Raw genomic sequence first — 14,127 nt, forward strand, 5'->3', positions numbered from 1 at the left:
GTTCCAGTTTCCCAACAACTTTCTAAGTTCTGCCCACAGCATTATAATATTCACTTACATTTCAGAAAAATATAGACATAATTTAAAATGTAGGCATCATTTTCTCAAAATACAGAACAATGTGTGATCTTTCACCTTGGCTGAGTGCATGAAAAATATGTTGCAGCCCAGTAAATGTCAGTTCTTAATTATGCGTACCATCATGATTAGTTAGGAGTCATCAGTTTCACTAAAAACAACAACAATAGAGCAACTAAACATTTCTGGGCCAACTAGGCCAAACCACACTTAAAGACCCTAGTAGCTCATGTGCTGTCTAAACTGACCTACCATATTATGGCAACTGATCTTACTCCAGTAGGGAATGGGAATGAATTTCTAACTCACACCCAGAATAGATGAAAAAGAAAGCAGAATAACAACTCTAGTTCATAATTTGGTTTATATAGAAATGTAAGCTATAGTTGGTATTTTATTACACGCCAATAAACAACTTAACACCCAGCACCTCCAAGTTGTGAAGTAGTCTGTGCTGCTGCTTACCAACAAGACCTATACACAAGACTTAAAAATAAAAAGACTAGCAAAATGACAATCAAACCTGAACTCTCACTAGAAACCAAAATTACTACACTGAGGCTATTGTACTTTGGACATATCATGAGACGACATGACACACTGGAAAAGGTGCTGCTGCTCAATAAAGTGGAAGGTAGTAGAAGAGGATGAAGACTACATTAAAGCTAGATTGACTTAATAAAGGAAGCCATGGCTCTGAACTTTCCAGACATTAGGAGGGCTGTTGATGACCATGGCTCTTAGAGGTGTCTCATTCATAAAGTTGCCATAAATCAAAACTAACTTGATAGCGAATAACAACAACAACAACAATAAATCAAACCTATTTTACATATATGCAATTTTAATGGATTTTAACTTTAAAAATACTTTTTTAAAAAGCAAACATGAAAAATTGTGGCCTTAGAACATTTGCCCAGTCTTAAAAATGTCCCTCACCCCATGACACTTGTATACCCATAGATTAAAACCTGGGAGGGAATCAGAACAGTTCTTTTTCTCACAATCAGATCCCCTTTCACAACAATCTCACTGATTATTCTCTTTTAAAAAATGTTCATTAAAAATCAAAACCTTATTTGGATAGCACAGACTGATATGAATGCTACCTATTATAATTAGTGGCCTTTGTCCAAACAGAAGCAGATTGGAGGCAGCTGGACATGGCAGGCCTGCCAAAGAACTTGTGGCAATCAAAACACTTTGTAGCCCAGTAGCGCCTAGCCTAATTGGTCTTCAACATGAATATAACTCCTTTTTCTCCTTTCACTTCACAGGAACTTGCAAAGAGACAGCTGCATGTACTCTGTAGCAGCAAACATCTTGCAGCCACCTTGAAGATTCACATGCTTTCAAGGGACCAGGTTTGTATGCTGGTTACAACTATGTCATTTGATATATGTCATTTGAGGAGGCAGGTATGGAAAGCACATGTGTTCCCCGCCAGCAGTAGGCTGACAATACACAACTCTACCTTGTTTACACTGGCTGATTGCTGTGGAAGCCCTGAATGGTGGTTTGAAGATAGTTTGGGGTGGGTGATGGGAAAGAGACAGAAAATCCAGGCAAGATGGATGTATTTTAGGTCATGAAAGGTCATAATCTGGATGGAGGGTTGTATCTGGTTCTGGAAGGGATTCCACACTCTCTGAAAAACCAGGTTTTCAATAGGGTTTTTATCCAGGACTCAAAGATGCCTGTGGAGGCATAGATGGAATTGGTAGTCAGGAATTACGTTCATCAGGCCCAGTTTATCACTAATTGCAGGCAAGGGCAAACCACCTCTGAACAAAATCTAAGAAAACCCTAAGACAGGCCTACCCTAGGGCTGCAATAAGTTGGAAATGACTTGAAGGCAGAAACAACAACAACAGGAAACTTTATCTAGAGAAAACAAATACTACCAGAGCATGTAACATGTGGTTATATCTAGATAACAGTGTGGCAATATACTCAGTGTGGCGACGCTTCTGAAGAGTGTGTGAAAACTTCAACTAGAACAGAATACAGCCGTTCAGATGCACATAGGGCCCAAAATATCAACTACAGTGTATTGTACCTGTTGTACTGGTTGCCTATTTATTTTCAGAACAATTTTTTGAACCATTTATTCATTTAAAATAATTCTAATTGCCTTTAAAGCCCTAAATGGTTTGGGAGCAAAGGGCTAGAAGTCCCAACTACACTGATCTATGAATCTGTCCAGGCCCCTTGCCACAGAAACCCTTCCCTATAAGGCCATAAGAGACAGGGTATTTCTGGGGGTGGCCCATGTGTGTAGAACTCCATCCTGAGATATACATGCTTGAGAGATATTTGTGGAACTTATTTTCTAGGTACTGTATATACTTGTCTATAAGTCAAGAAATTTATGTCCAAAAATTGACCCCAAAATCCCAGGATGACTGATTTACAGATCAGTATGATAATGTGATAGCAGTTCTTTCAGATTTCCCCATGCAGTTGGCAGAGCAGTTTTTTCTCTCTCTTGTACCAAGCAGAAAGAGTCCTGGGTGATTGATTGCTTTTAAACAAAGTGTCCCTCTCCCATCCGCTGTCTGTATTGTGAAGGACGAAAGAAAAGCTGAAATGATGAAGCAAAAAGCAACCATTAGAGTCTCTCTCACACTGAAGGAGTCTCTGAGTTTTACCCTCGACCTATCCACGAGTCATGGCAAAATCTTTCACATCAAATACATTGCAAATACAATAAAGCTCTGATACATAAAGGTAAGATAAGAGAATTGTTGAGAAAATTCAATCGTTCTGGGAATATGAAAGAAATAAAAACAAAAGAGTGTGGGGTGGTACATCAATGGAGTGCAGCTTTCTGAGGTCTTATGGCGAGAAATGCATCCCGCCTCTCCTGGGAGTTGCACACCTCTGGTCTATATGGTCAGAATCAACATCTAGGGCCCATTCATACTACATACTCCAAATCCCAGGATTTCATAGTACTGGACCACGGTAGCTAAATCGTAGCACAATAATTGCATAGTATAAATGGGCCTCTTACCTAAAATGTTTCAACTTCTCACTGGGGCCCATTCTTTCCATAGCATAGCACAGACCTTGTACCAGCTATTGTTCACCTTAATTATGGGAGTATCCTTCTAATGGAGTTACACACACACACACACATTCTCTCTCTTACCTAGGAGTTTATCACACAGGAGGATTTTCTCTTAATTTTGAATGAAAGGAAAGTGGGGCCAGAATGCATTCACGTGAATTCACTAGTTCAGCGAATTTACGTGAATGCGAACTGAGTTCGAACTGACTTCCCATTGCCCAAAAATAGCATGCCATTGCCCGAATCTGCATGTGGTAGTCTATCACGCAATAACGTGAAACCCCATGATTGCGCTTGGACTGACTTCCATTGCCCGAATTTGCATATGGCAGTCTTTCACGCAATAACGTGAAACCCCAAGTTTGCGTTCGGATTGCCATTGGATTATACTTCCAATTTCCATTGTCTGATAAACTCTGTAATATTATTGCAAAAGAAAAATGTATTTTTTGTTATTATAGTTGTTTTTTGCGGAGGAAGAGAACAAAGTACACCATTCATATTGATACGTATCTACTTATCACCATGAGTAAACTGTCTGGGATATGAGTTATTGGTTTTTCTGTTAAGTGAAAGATGCTCTGTAAAGTTGTCATTGACACATGCTGTGCACTATGTTATGAAAAGAGAAAAAGCTGTTTACGTGAGCTCATGTTCACCTAAACATTATATGCAAGCAATTTCGGCGTAGCTGTAATGATAAACTGATATACTATCAAGCAAGAATCCACACGTCTCCAGTGTTTTCTCTTCAAAATCCTTTGTTGTTGTTACCATGGCTGAAAAATGAAAATCTGTCATGACTGATGTAAAGATCGTTTTAAACTATCTTACCAGCAGCTTTTTCACATTTCTTCCATTAAATTGTACACTTATGAATAAATCCTTAAAGTTTAGCTGAGAATACATTCTATTTAACTTCCACAGTCGGACTTATATTTGAGAAAACATGTATAGGATTCTCTTTTCAGAATGCATATTCATAGCAGAAATTGATCATTACTTAAGCCATTAAAATGCAAGAGGACTACCTTACAATTGAATGCAATAACCTTCCAAAACATTCACCATCTGTCTGTTAAAATCTCTTTTTTATGCTTTCCATTTTCTGAGTTGCTTTCAGTTTTTTTAAAAATGTTTTTCAGATTTTTTTTAATACATATAATTTAGGGAAGTATGGGAGTGTTAAAAAAACCTTGGGCAACCACTTCCACCAACCCAGATGTCATTTTATTTGTTGTTGTTGTTGTATACTTTCAAGTCATTTCTGACTTACAGCAATCCTATTACGTGGTTTTCTTGACAGGTTTTGTTCAGTGGGGAGTTTGTCATTGCCAACCTGTGAGGCCGAGAGAGGGTCGCAGGGTCACCCAGTGAGTTTACATGGCCAAGACATGATTCAAACCCTGGTCTCCAGAGTCATATTCCAAGGTTCAAACCATGCTGGCTACTACTTTAAAATATAGATACTCAAGACTTGATATTAATGAGGATCACCATTTAGTACCAATCTATGCACGTTTCACTCAGGTATTTCCAGTTACTAAAATATCATCTACAGAAATGCAGTCTACAAGCATAATTATAAACTGGCTCTACAAAAAGACATCCACATATTACAAGTTCACAAAGTTGGTAAAAACCTGTCAGCTGATATATTTTTGGCTTGATTTTTTTTAAAGTTCACCTTTTAAACAGATTTTCTATCTACTTCACTCAGTAGTGAAGCTACGGTAAATGTTTATTTACAAAAATCAAGGGATGGCAATCTAGACCAGAGCTTATAAAAGTTACTTTTTTCAGACTCAGAATCCCCTTCCAGTGGGCATGCTGGCTGAGAGCTTGAGGACTTGTAGTCCAAAAAAGTAACTTTTACAAGCTTTGCTGAGGTCCACATGTAAACCTTGGGCTAGCACCAAAAGCCCTCTGCAAGCAAACATTTATAGATCTCTGGTCAGAGAAATTGGAATCTACTGTACTTTGACAATCTATCAACTAGGGAGGGAGGGGAAATTATGCTTGTTTCATGACTTTGCTTATTTATTTATTTTCACTATTTTGCACAACTCCAGAGCTTTGCTACTATAATTTGATTAGAAATGGGGGGTGGGTGGGTAATCAGGCTACTTGGGTAGGAAGAAGGAGAGTGGACACTGACACCATGTGACTGCTGATAATGTGACTGTCCCAGGAGTGACATTTTTCATCTGAGGACTTGCACTATTGACTGCTCAGTGACAGGTATCCCATGTCAATGAAAAGGGGCATCCTAATTGTGGTTCGGAGATGAAGCAGCTCCAGGTTGGAGGTGGTAATACACAATAAGTGTCACCAAAGATGCTTCCCCCCCTCCCGCCCCAAATCTAATTGTGGTTAAGAGCTGAGTGTAGTAATTTCCTCAGTGTGCCCAACAGGTTCAAAATCAGTAGCTGGAATACAATTCCTACACATCTGCTGCTCTTTGTAGATGGTAACTCAGGAGGCATTGTGACATGGTTTTAAAAGAGACTCATGCTTCCTGGAGGCTTCTGGAAGAGCAATTCTTCTCTTGAACAAGGTATGTTGCTTCTTTGAGTGTTAAAATGTGGCTCATTTAACCGCTGCCTCACTACAACGTGACAGTGTATTGCACAATTCAGTGACAGGAACAGCTCCAGTGGTACCAAAAATACCCAGTGGATTTACATGCAGCCTGTATTCTACTCATCCATGTCCTAAAGAGAAGAACATCACTGTGTAGAGGGACTTTCTCCCAGATTGCCATATTTTGCTAGATTCTTCCACCCTGGTAACGCTGTGGAGGTAGAGGAAAATAGACATTATATCAGAAAGTGACTGGATGTCTGAACATAGAAACCAGCCAGCCAAAACAAGCAACTTTTTAGTCCATTGGAAGCAGTAGTGTTTAATTAGCCAGAGGCAAGTTGGAGCTGCACTGCCACAGGCTGGGCTCACAGTATGACTGCCAACATTGCAGCTGAATTCTTGACAAGTGTAGCCCATGCTGTGCATTCTTCCATAGCAAGCTCTGCCACAGAGCAGTGTGCCTAAAACCATTCTAAGCTGATGAAAGTGAAGCTGCCCAAGGCTCAAACTGTGTTGTCTATAGGTTGTTTATGTGAGACACTATGGATCTCTAAGCTGCAAACATCAACAAATGCTGGAGGTAGGAAATATGGGGAAAACACTACCTCTGGGGGGAAAAAGATTGCTTAGAAAAAGGCACTGCAATCTTAAAACCCTTAGCAAAGAAAACGTAGCACACACAAAAAGGCAATCTTTCCACCTCTAGTCCACTCAACTTTGCTTAGACATTTCAGTTCAGCATGTTTGACAGAGGCAATTATATAGCTTATCTGAAATGCTTGGGGCCATATGTGTTTGGGATTTTGGAATATTTGCATATACATAATAAGATATCTTAGAGATGGGACCCAAGTCTAAAAATGAAATTCATTTATGTTTCATATATACCTTATAAACATAGCCCGAAGGAAATTTTATACCTAATATTTTAAATGGTTTTATGCATGAAACAAAAGTTGGTGTACACTGAATCATCAAAAAGCAAAGGTGTCACTAACTCAGCCACCCATGTGGACAATTTTGCAATATTTTGGATTTTGGAATTCTGGATAAGGGATTATCAACCTGTACTGTTTAGAATGGAAAGAACATTTACAGTGGTAAACAGATAGCATTTTCACCAGCTATACTTTAATGTAGTGCTGGTGAGAGATAAACTAGGGGAATGCAAAAGACCCAGACATCTACTTTAACCCACCAGAATATTACTCTTTTATATGATTACCATATTTGGTTGCATTTCATGAGCTTGCTAATTAAGCATGAAAGATGGTTTTCCATCTACATCAGAAGTAAGTAACAGGTGGTCTTCCTGAAGCTGTTGAACTTCAATTCCCACCAGCATGCCAATGGTAATGGATGATGGGTTTTGCAGCACCATGTGTAGACAGTTATCCATTCTTCACCCCCGGTCTAGACTGAGCCGGAGGGTGTTCTCATGCCTGTCTGCAGTATCCCTGCAGTTTATCTCTTATGTGTCATGTAGTGTCCATTTACACTCCAATCTCCGATTTCTTCCTTCATTCTTCTATTCCTTCTCCACTCCTATAACTACTCTCTCATCTCCCAACTACTCTGAATTCTGTGCAACAAAACTGTGTGAAACAGGCAGGTTAGAAATGCAGATGACATATTGAAAATAGATCCTGGGCTTGGAATGCAGTTTATTATGCCATTTTTCCTCTGTCAACATTTTAAGAAAATATGTTGGTAATGGGGGGTGGGGGCAGGGAAGGAGACTGATATGGAAAAGCTACATGGAAGAGATTCACTTATGCTTGAATTCATCACATGTGCTTTCCAGCATGGTGCCACTCTGTATATATAAGTGAGCCATTCCACATCAAACATCAGTGAGAGAGAGAGAGAATTCTTAGTAAGGAAAAAGAATAAGGGGACAAAGGAAGAGCAAGGAAACAGATACTGAATTAAAATTCCTCTCTTAATTGGAAACAGCACATGAAACTGGATATAACACTTAAGAAGTCATTGCATGAAAGCCACCTTGTTCCCCTGAAATGAGCAGAACTGATCAAGGATCACTGCATACATATTTTCTCCACAAATATGGGATAGATTTGACAATACATTGGTCATGAATGACTGATATACGCATTACTCTTACATGGCATGACAATCCCATGAGAAGCCACAATTGGACATAGAAGCAACAATCTATATGGGAACCCTTTTTTTAAAATGAGAGCTCACATTAAAGTGAGCTAAGCTGCAGCAATCACACAAGATGAAACTGAAAGCTTAGAGCAGGGGTAGGCAACCTTTTTGAGCCGGGGGCCGGGTTGCTGTCCCTCAGACAACTGGGGGGCCAAAGCCAAAAAATAAATGATTAAATTTTTTTTTTAAAAAAAATTTAAATAAATAATAAACCGGGACAAATGTAGGACAAAATTTTCAAATGGTGGACACTTTTTTTTAAAAAAAGTGGAGGACACGCGAAAAAAATTGCTGATTTTTAAAAAAATGTTAATATAAATGTATGTTTCTGAGGCTTCTATAGACAATTGCCCCTGCGCACGAGAGGCCAAAGGTCCCGGCGGCAATCGGCGGCAGGACCGGGCTGGGGCCGGTCCCAAGGCCTTGCCGGGCTGCATCCAGCCCGCGGGCCGCAGGTTGCCTACCCCTGGCTTAGAGCAACAACAACTAGTGAGAAATATATTGTTGATTCAGTAATCAATATTTTCAGCAGGCACCCATTCTAGTCTGAAATATGGCTGTTTTTATAGCACATTTTAGATGGAACTTTGGTATTTTATCCACGAGATAACAGTCTGTTTTCTATTGAATTTTCTCAACAATTCTCTTATCTTACCTTTATGTATCAGAGCTTTATTGTATTTGCAGCGTATTTGATGTGAAAGACATCAACTGCTTTGACAGGTCTTTTTGGTTTAACGACTCAGTTGTTATTCGGGTTATAAGAAGTCAGAATACATACAAATTAAGGAACGGATCAATGCTTGTTTTCTCACAGCATTGTGAGAAAAGGGAAGAAACATGGCTACAAGTCCACCATCCTTTTTTGTTACATTAAAACTGTATGTCTAATCTCTTTTAGACCTAGTCGCAAGACCCAGCTCATCAGTTACCTGCCTTGAGTAATAACTGCTAACTCCTGCATTTGATTTATAAAATCTGCTTCTCTAAATCTGGAATGCAAAACTGCATACCTCCAGGGACACAGATGACCATCACACCTGTCATACACACCAAATTCTATGGTATTTAAAAAAACAAAACACATCTTTTAAAATAGGCAAAATAACCCCTATACCCTCTGGGGAGCATGGGGAACACTCCTGTGGTATTTCCCCCTCCCTATGCTGTTTTAAGATGAGGAGATTTTAATTTTTAAAAAACTACAAACTAAGCCAGAAACCAGCCAATCAGTCTGATTTCAATATCAGAAAAATATTAGAATGAATTATAAAGGAATATGTCTGTAAGTATCTTTATCACAATGCAGTGATCAGTAGGAGCCAGCATGGGCTTGTCAAGAACAAATCCTGCCAAAGTAATCTTATATCTTTTTTCCATCAGGTCACTAGCTTAGTAGATGGTGGGAATGCTGTGGATATCATTTATCTAGATTTCAGAAAAGCATTTGATAAAGTCCCCCATAATAGTTACATTTGCAAACTTATTGAATATGGAATAGATGGAAATACGATCAGATGGATCCATAACTGTTTGGAAAACTGCTGAAAGGGTTGTCAGCAATAGCTGCACTTTAACCTGGAAGGAGGTCTGGAGTATAGTGCTTCAGGGTTCCATCCTAGGGCCATTACTTTCAACATTTTAATCAATGACTTAGATGACAGGGTGAGGGTAATCCTATCAAGTTTGCAGATGACACAAAATGGGAGGGGTGGCTAACACACTGGAAGACTGGAACAGAATTCAAAAGGACATTGATAAACTAAAAAATTAGGCAGAAATTAATAAAATGAAATTCAATAAAGACAAATGCAAAATTCTAAATTTAGACCAAAATGCATGGAGGATATCCGGCTCAGTACTACTATACGAGAAAAGGACCTTGGGATTATTATTGATTATAATTTGAATATGAGCCAGCAGTGTGATGTTGCACCATAAAGGTGAACGCTATTTTAGCCTGCGTTAGCAGAAGGATAATAATAATAATAATAATAATAATAATAATATTTGGGGGTTTTGTGTGTGAGAGTTTTCTTTAAAAATTATAAATATACCCGGCTCTTTTTAGATCAAGGGAACTAATAGTCCCACTACATTGTTTGCTGGTCAGACCTCATTTGGAGTATGGCATTCAGTTCTGTGACTCATTTCAAGAAGGATACAGACAAATCGGAGTGGGTTCAGAGGAAGACAACAAAGGGCCAAAACAGATTGCAGAAGTAATCCAATTTGGGATGACTTTTACTGCCTTGGCTCAATGTTAGGGAATTCTGGGAACTATAGTTTTGTTAGACATTGAGCCTTACCTGTTAGAGAGCTCTGGTACCACAACAAAATACGGCCCTGTACGGCCCTGCTTTAAATATTGTTGAAGTAACTCATCATTCTCAAAAGAATGTTGGGTCTGACTCTTCATTTCACATCTTGCTGTGCTTCTCAATTCTCTCTCTGAACAGCCTTTCTTCTATTTCACTGGACTAGAGGCCAATTAACTCATATATACTCACTTCAAGATTTCAAAGCAAGATGAAAGACTCAGTGTCCTTCTTTTAGAATGTTTAGATAAAGTAGAATCATAGAATCGTAGAGGTGGAAGAGACCGCAAGGGCCATCCAGTCCAACCCCCTGCCATGCAAGTAAACAACACCAAAGCCTCCTTTCACTCACTGTTCAACCAGAGTGAGACCTTTAGTTAGTCCTCCCATTCAGCATTTGGGTTTTTGTTTTTCTAAAACAACTGCACTTGAATGCTGAGCTGCCAACATAAGGTTTGTGGACCCGGCTATTGGAAGGAGGCTTTGTTTGTCTTTACATGGACACAGAGTACAGGTTGGAATGGGAAAAACCACAACTTTACTGGTTACAAACAAAGAGGCTTGGCTTAACTTGGGTCTGGATCCATATAGTTTGGATTACTGTAACATACTCTATGCAGGGCTGCCTTTGGAAACTGTCTGGAAATTTCATCATGTCTAAAATGCCCCAGATACACTGCTGATCGGGGCTGGTTACAGTGCCAAATTTTCAATGGTTCCCTTCTTGAAAAAGCTTTACTGGCTACTGGTCCATTTCCAGCACAATCTGAAGTGCTGGTCATAATCTATAAAAACCTACCCCGCTTATGATAAATCCAGACTATATGAAAGCTCACATCTCCCTATATAAACCTGTCTGGGTATTATGATCTTTGGAGTAGCACTTTGTCTTCATCTCACCACCCACCCATGCTTGTCTGGTGGGACCACAGGAGACAGCTTTCTTGGCAACTGCTCCCAGGCTATGGAAATTCCTCCCAAGGGAGGTTCATTTGGTTTCTATATGCTATCAGGAAAACCCTATTGGTAACTCCCCCTGGAGGTCATGATGACGAAACTGAGGCTTTTGTACTTCAGCCATATCATGAGAAGACATGACTCACTAGAAAAGACAATAATGCTAGGAAGTGGGAAATGGTAGAAAAAGAGGAAGAACACATACTAGATGGATAGGCTTAATCAAGGAGACCATGACCCTGAGCCTGCAGGATTTGAGCAGAGCAGGTGGCTTGGAGATGTTTCGTTCACAGGGTTGCTATGAGTCAAAGTATTAAAAGAGCTAATGTAATATCAGAGCCAGTGGCAATAATCTTTGAGAACTCCTGGAGAACAGGAGAAGTGCCAGCAGACTGGAGGAGGGCAAACGTCCCCATCTTCAAAAAGGGAAAAAAGAGGATCCCAACAATTATCGTCCAGTTAATCTGACATCAAAATCAGGAAAGATACTAGACCAGATCATTAAACAGAGAGTCTGTGAACATCTAGAAAGCAATGGCATAATCACAAAAAGTCAACATGGATTTCAGAGAAACAAGTCATGCCAGACAAATCGAATCTCTTTTTTTGATAAAATTACCAGCTTGGTAGATGAAGGGAATGCTGTGAATATAGTATATCTCGAATGCTGTGGATATAGTATATCTTTGACAAGGTTCCCCATGACATTCTTGCAAACAAGCTTGTAAAATGCAGGCTAGACAAGGTAACTATTAGATGGTTTTGTAATTGATTGTCCAGCCGAACCCAAAGGGTGTTCAACAATGGCTCCTTTTCATCCTGGAAAGAAGTGACCAGTGGGGTCCCACAGGCTCTGTCCTGGGCCCAGTGCAAATCAACATCTTTATCAATGACTTGGATGACAGAATTGGGGGCATACTTATCAAATTTGCAGACGACACCAAATTATGAGGAATAGCTAATACTCCAGAGGACAGGATCAAAATTCAAAATGACCTGAATAGACTATAAAGTTGGGCCAAACCTAACAAAATGAATTTCAACAGGGAGAAATATAAGGTACTGCACTTAGGGCGGAAAAATAAAATGCACAGATATAGGATGGGGGACACCTGGCTGAACGAGACTATGTGTGAAAGAGATCTGGCAGTCCAAGTAGACCACAAGTTGAACATGAGTCAACAGTGCGATGCGGCAGCTAACAAGGCCAATGTGATTTTAGGCTGCATCAATAAAAGTATAGTGTCTAGATCAAGGGAAGTAATAGTGCCACTCTATTCTGCTTTGGTCAGGCCCCACCTGGAATACTGTGTCCAGTTCTGGGCACCACAATTAAAAAAGGACATTGAGAAACTGGAGCGTGTCCAAAAGAGGGCGACTAAAATGGTGAAGGGTCTGGAAACCAAGTTCTATGAGGAACGACTTAGGGAGCTGGGGATGTTTAGCCTGGAGAAGGGAAGGTTAAGAGGTGATATGATAGCCCTGTTTAAATACTTGAAGGGATGTCACATTGAGGAGTAAGCTTAGCTTGTTTTCTGCTGCTCCAGAGACCAGGACCTGGAGCAATGGATGCAAGCTCCAGGAAAAGAGATTCCACCTCAACATTAGAAGGAACTTTCTGACAGTAAGGGCTGTTCAACAGTGGAACAAACTCCCTCAGAGTGCAGTAGAGTGTCCTTCCCTAGAGGTCTTTAAACAGAGTCTGGATGGTCATCTGTCGGGGATGCTTTGATTGAGAGTTCCTGCATGGTAGGGGTTGGACTGGATGGCCCTTGTGGTCTCTTCCAATTCTATGATTCTAAAGTCAACTTGAGGGCAGATAACAACAACAATCACAACAACTGAAGAAATAAATGTTGAACATATTCCCTCTGCAAGGCTTACTGAGCAAACATAGCTAAAGGCAGAGTCAAAGGTGACAACTTCATACAAAGAGAGCAATCTCCACGCAGAGGGCGAAATCCACAGAATTTAAAATGGTACACATAATTGCTCTGTGTATTTCAATCACATCTCTACCTTTTCTCTTCTAAAATGCTGTTGTAACCTTTCCTCAATGGGTAACTTAACTGAAGCCTTTTGATCATTTGGAATGTCCTCTTCTGTACCCTTTTTAAGCTCAACAATGTATTTTTGGAAGTGCAGTATACAGGACTGTGCTCAGTTCTGATACATAGTCTGGAATTACTAGGGCGGGTTACACACCGCCACTTCTGACGCACTCCGTGCGTGCTAGGGTTACAAAGGGGCGTCCTAGGGTTAGGAAGAGTTGCCCCTTCCTAACCTGCCCCGCCCCCAACACGCGTGGAACGCGTCGTAAATGGTGGCGCCCGTCCACATAGGCGCCGCCATTTTGACATCTTGGATGCTGTGCGTCCAGACGTGTCGTGGCGGAAGTGACGCCACGAGGGCGCGCTCCGCCCCTTGCAGCTCCACTTCCGCATTTTGAAAAGGAGCGCCATTTCGGCACTCCTTTTTGCTGCGTAGGGAAGCCTCGCGGTCTGGCTGCTGGGGCTTTCCTCCGCAGCGAATGGCGGCGGCGGGAAAACAGCCCCTAGAGGGCCATCTGTAACCCGCCTAAGACTCACATTAGCATCCAGAGCCTGAATTACACCTTAGAAAGATCAGGTACAAGTTAACACTGCAGACGTCACAGAGTAAGTTCATTCCACTCATATCTGGAAGCCAAAATGGTATAAACAGCCAAGAACATTTGCCACAGAGTATTTATTTGTTGGTCACTATCCCAATGTGGGCCTAACTCTGTTGGAACTTCAACAGTTAAAAAGAGTGTGCAGAACAGTTTTGGATTTTTCACCAGCACAGCAGAGGGACATAATTCAAAATACACAACCTGACAAAGATGTCTCTTTCAGCAAACCAGTCCAGATAAAATTTTATTAACCAAAAAAGATCTCTTGACATTTACACTTGACAGTT

The 14,127-nt window shown here is 40.4% G+C and overlaps 1 protein-coding gene across 4 annotated transcripts in view; it reads right to left on the reverse strand.

The window, feature by feature from the left end:
* Positions 1–14,127, reverse strand: part of LRRC20 (leucine rich repeat containing 20) — a 103,356-nt gene that overhangs the window by 14,875 nt on the left and 74,354 nt on the right. For 3 of the 4 annotated variants that reach the window (XM_089510422.1, XM_089510423.1, XM_089510420.1), the window contains exon 5: positions 899–2,662. The exons of the other annotated variant lie outside the window; for it this stretch is intronic. In XM_089510422.1, the coding sequence (XP_089366548.1) occupies positions 2,496–2,662 (167 nt within the window). In that variant the 3' untranslated portion in view covers positions 899–2,495. Of the gene's footprint in view, positions 1–898; positions 2,663–14,127 lie in introns of those variants that run through there. 4 annotated transcript variants of the gene reach the window in all.

Source organism: Sceloporus occidentalis, unplaced genomic scaffold (genome assembly GCF_023333645.1).
Source record: "Sceloporus occidentalis isolate IW3139 unplaced genomic scaffold, rSceOcc1.0.p SCAF_2, whole genome shotgun sequence".
NCBI lineage: Eukaryota > Metazoa > Chordata > Lepidosauria > Squamata > Phrynosomatidae > Sceloporus > Sceloporus occidentalis.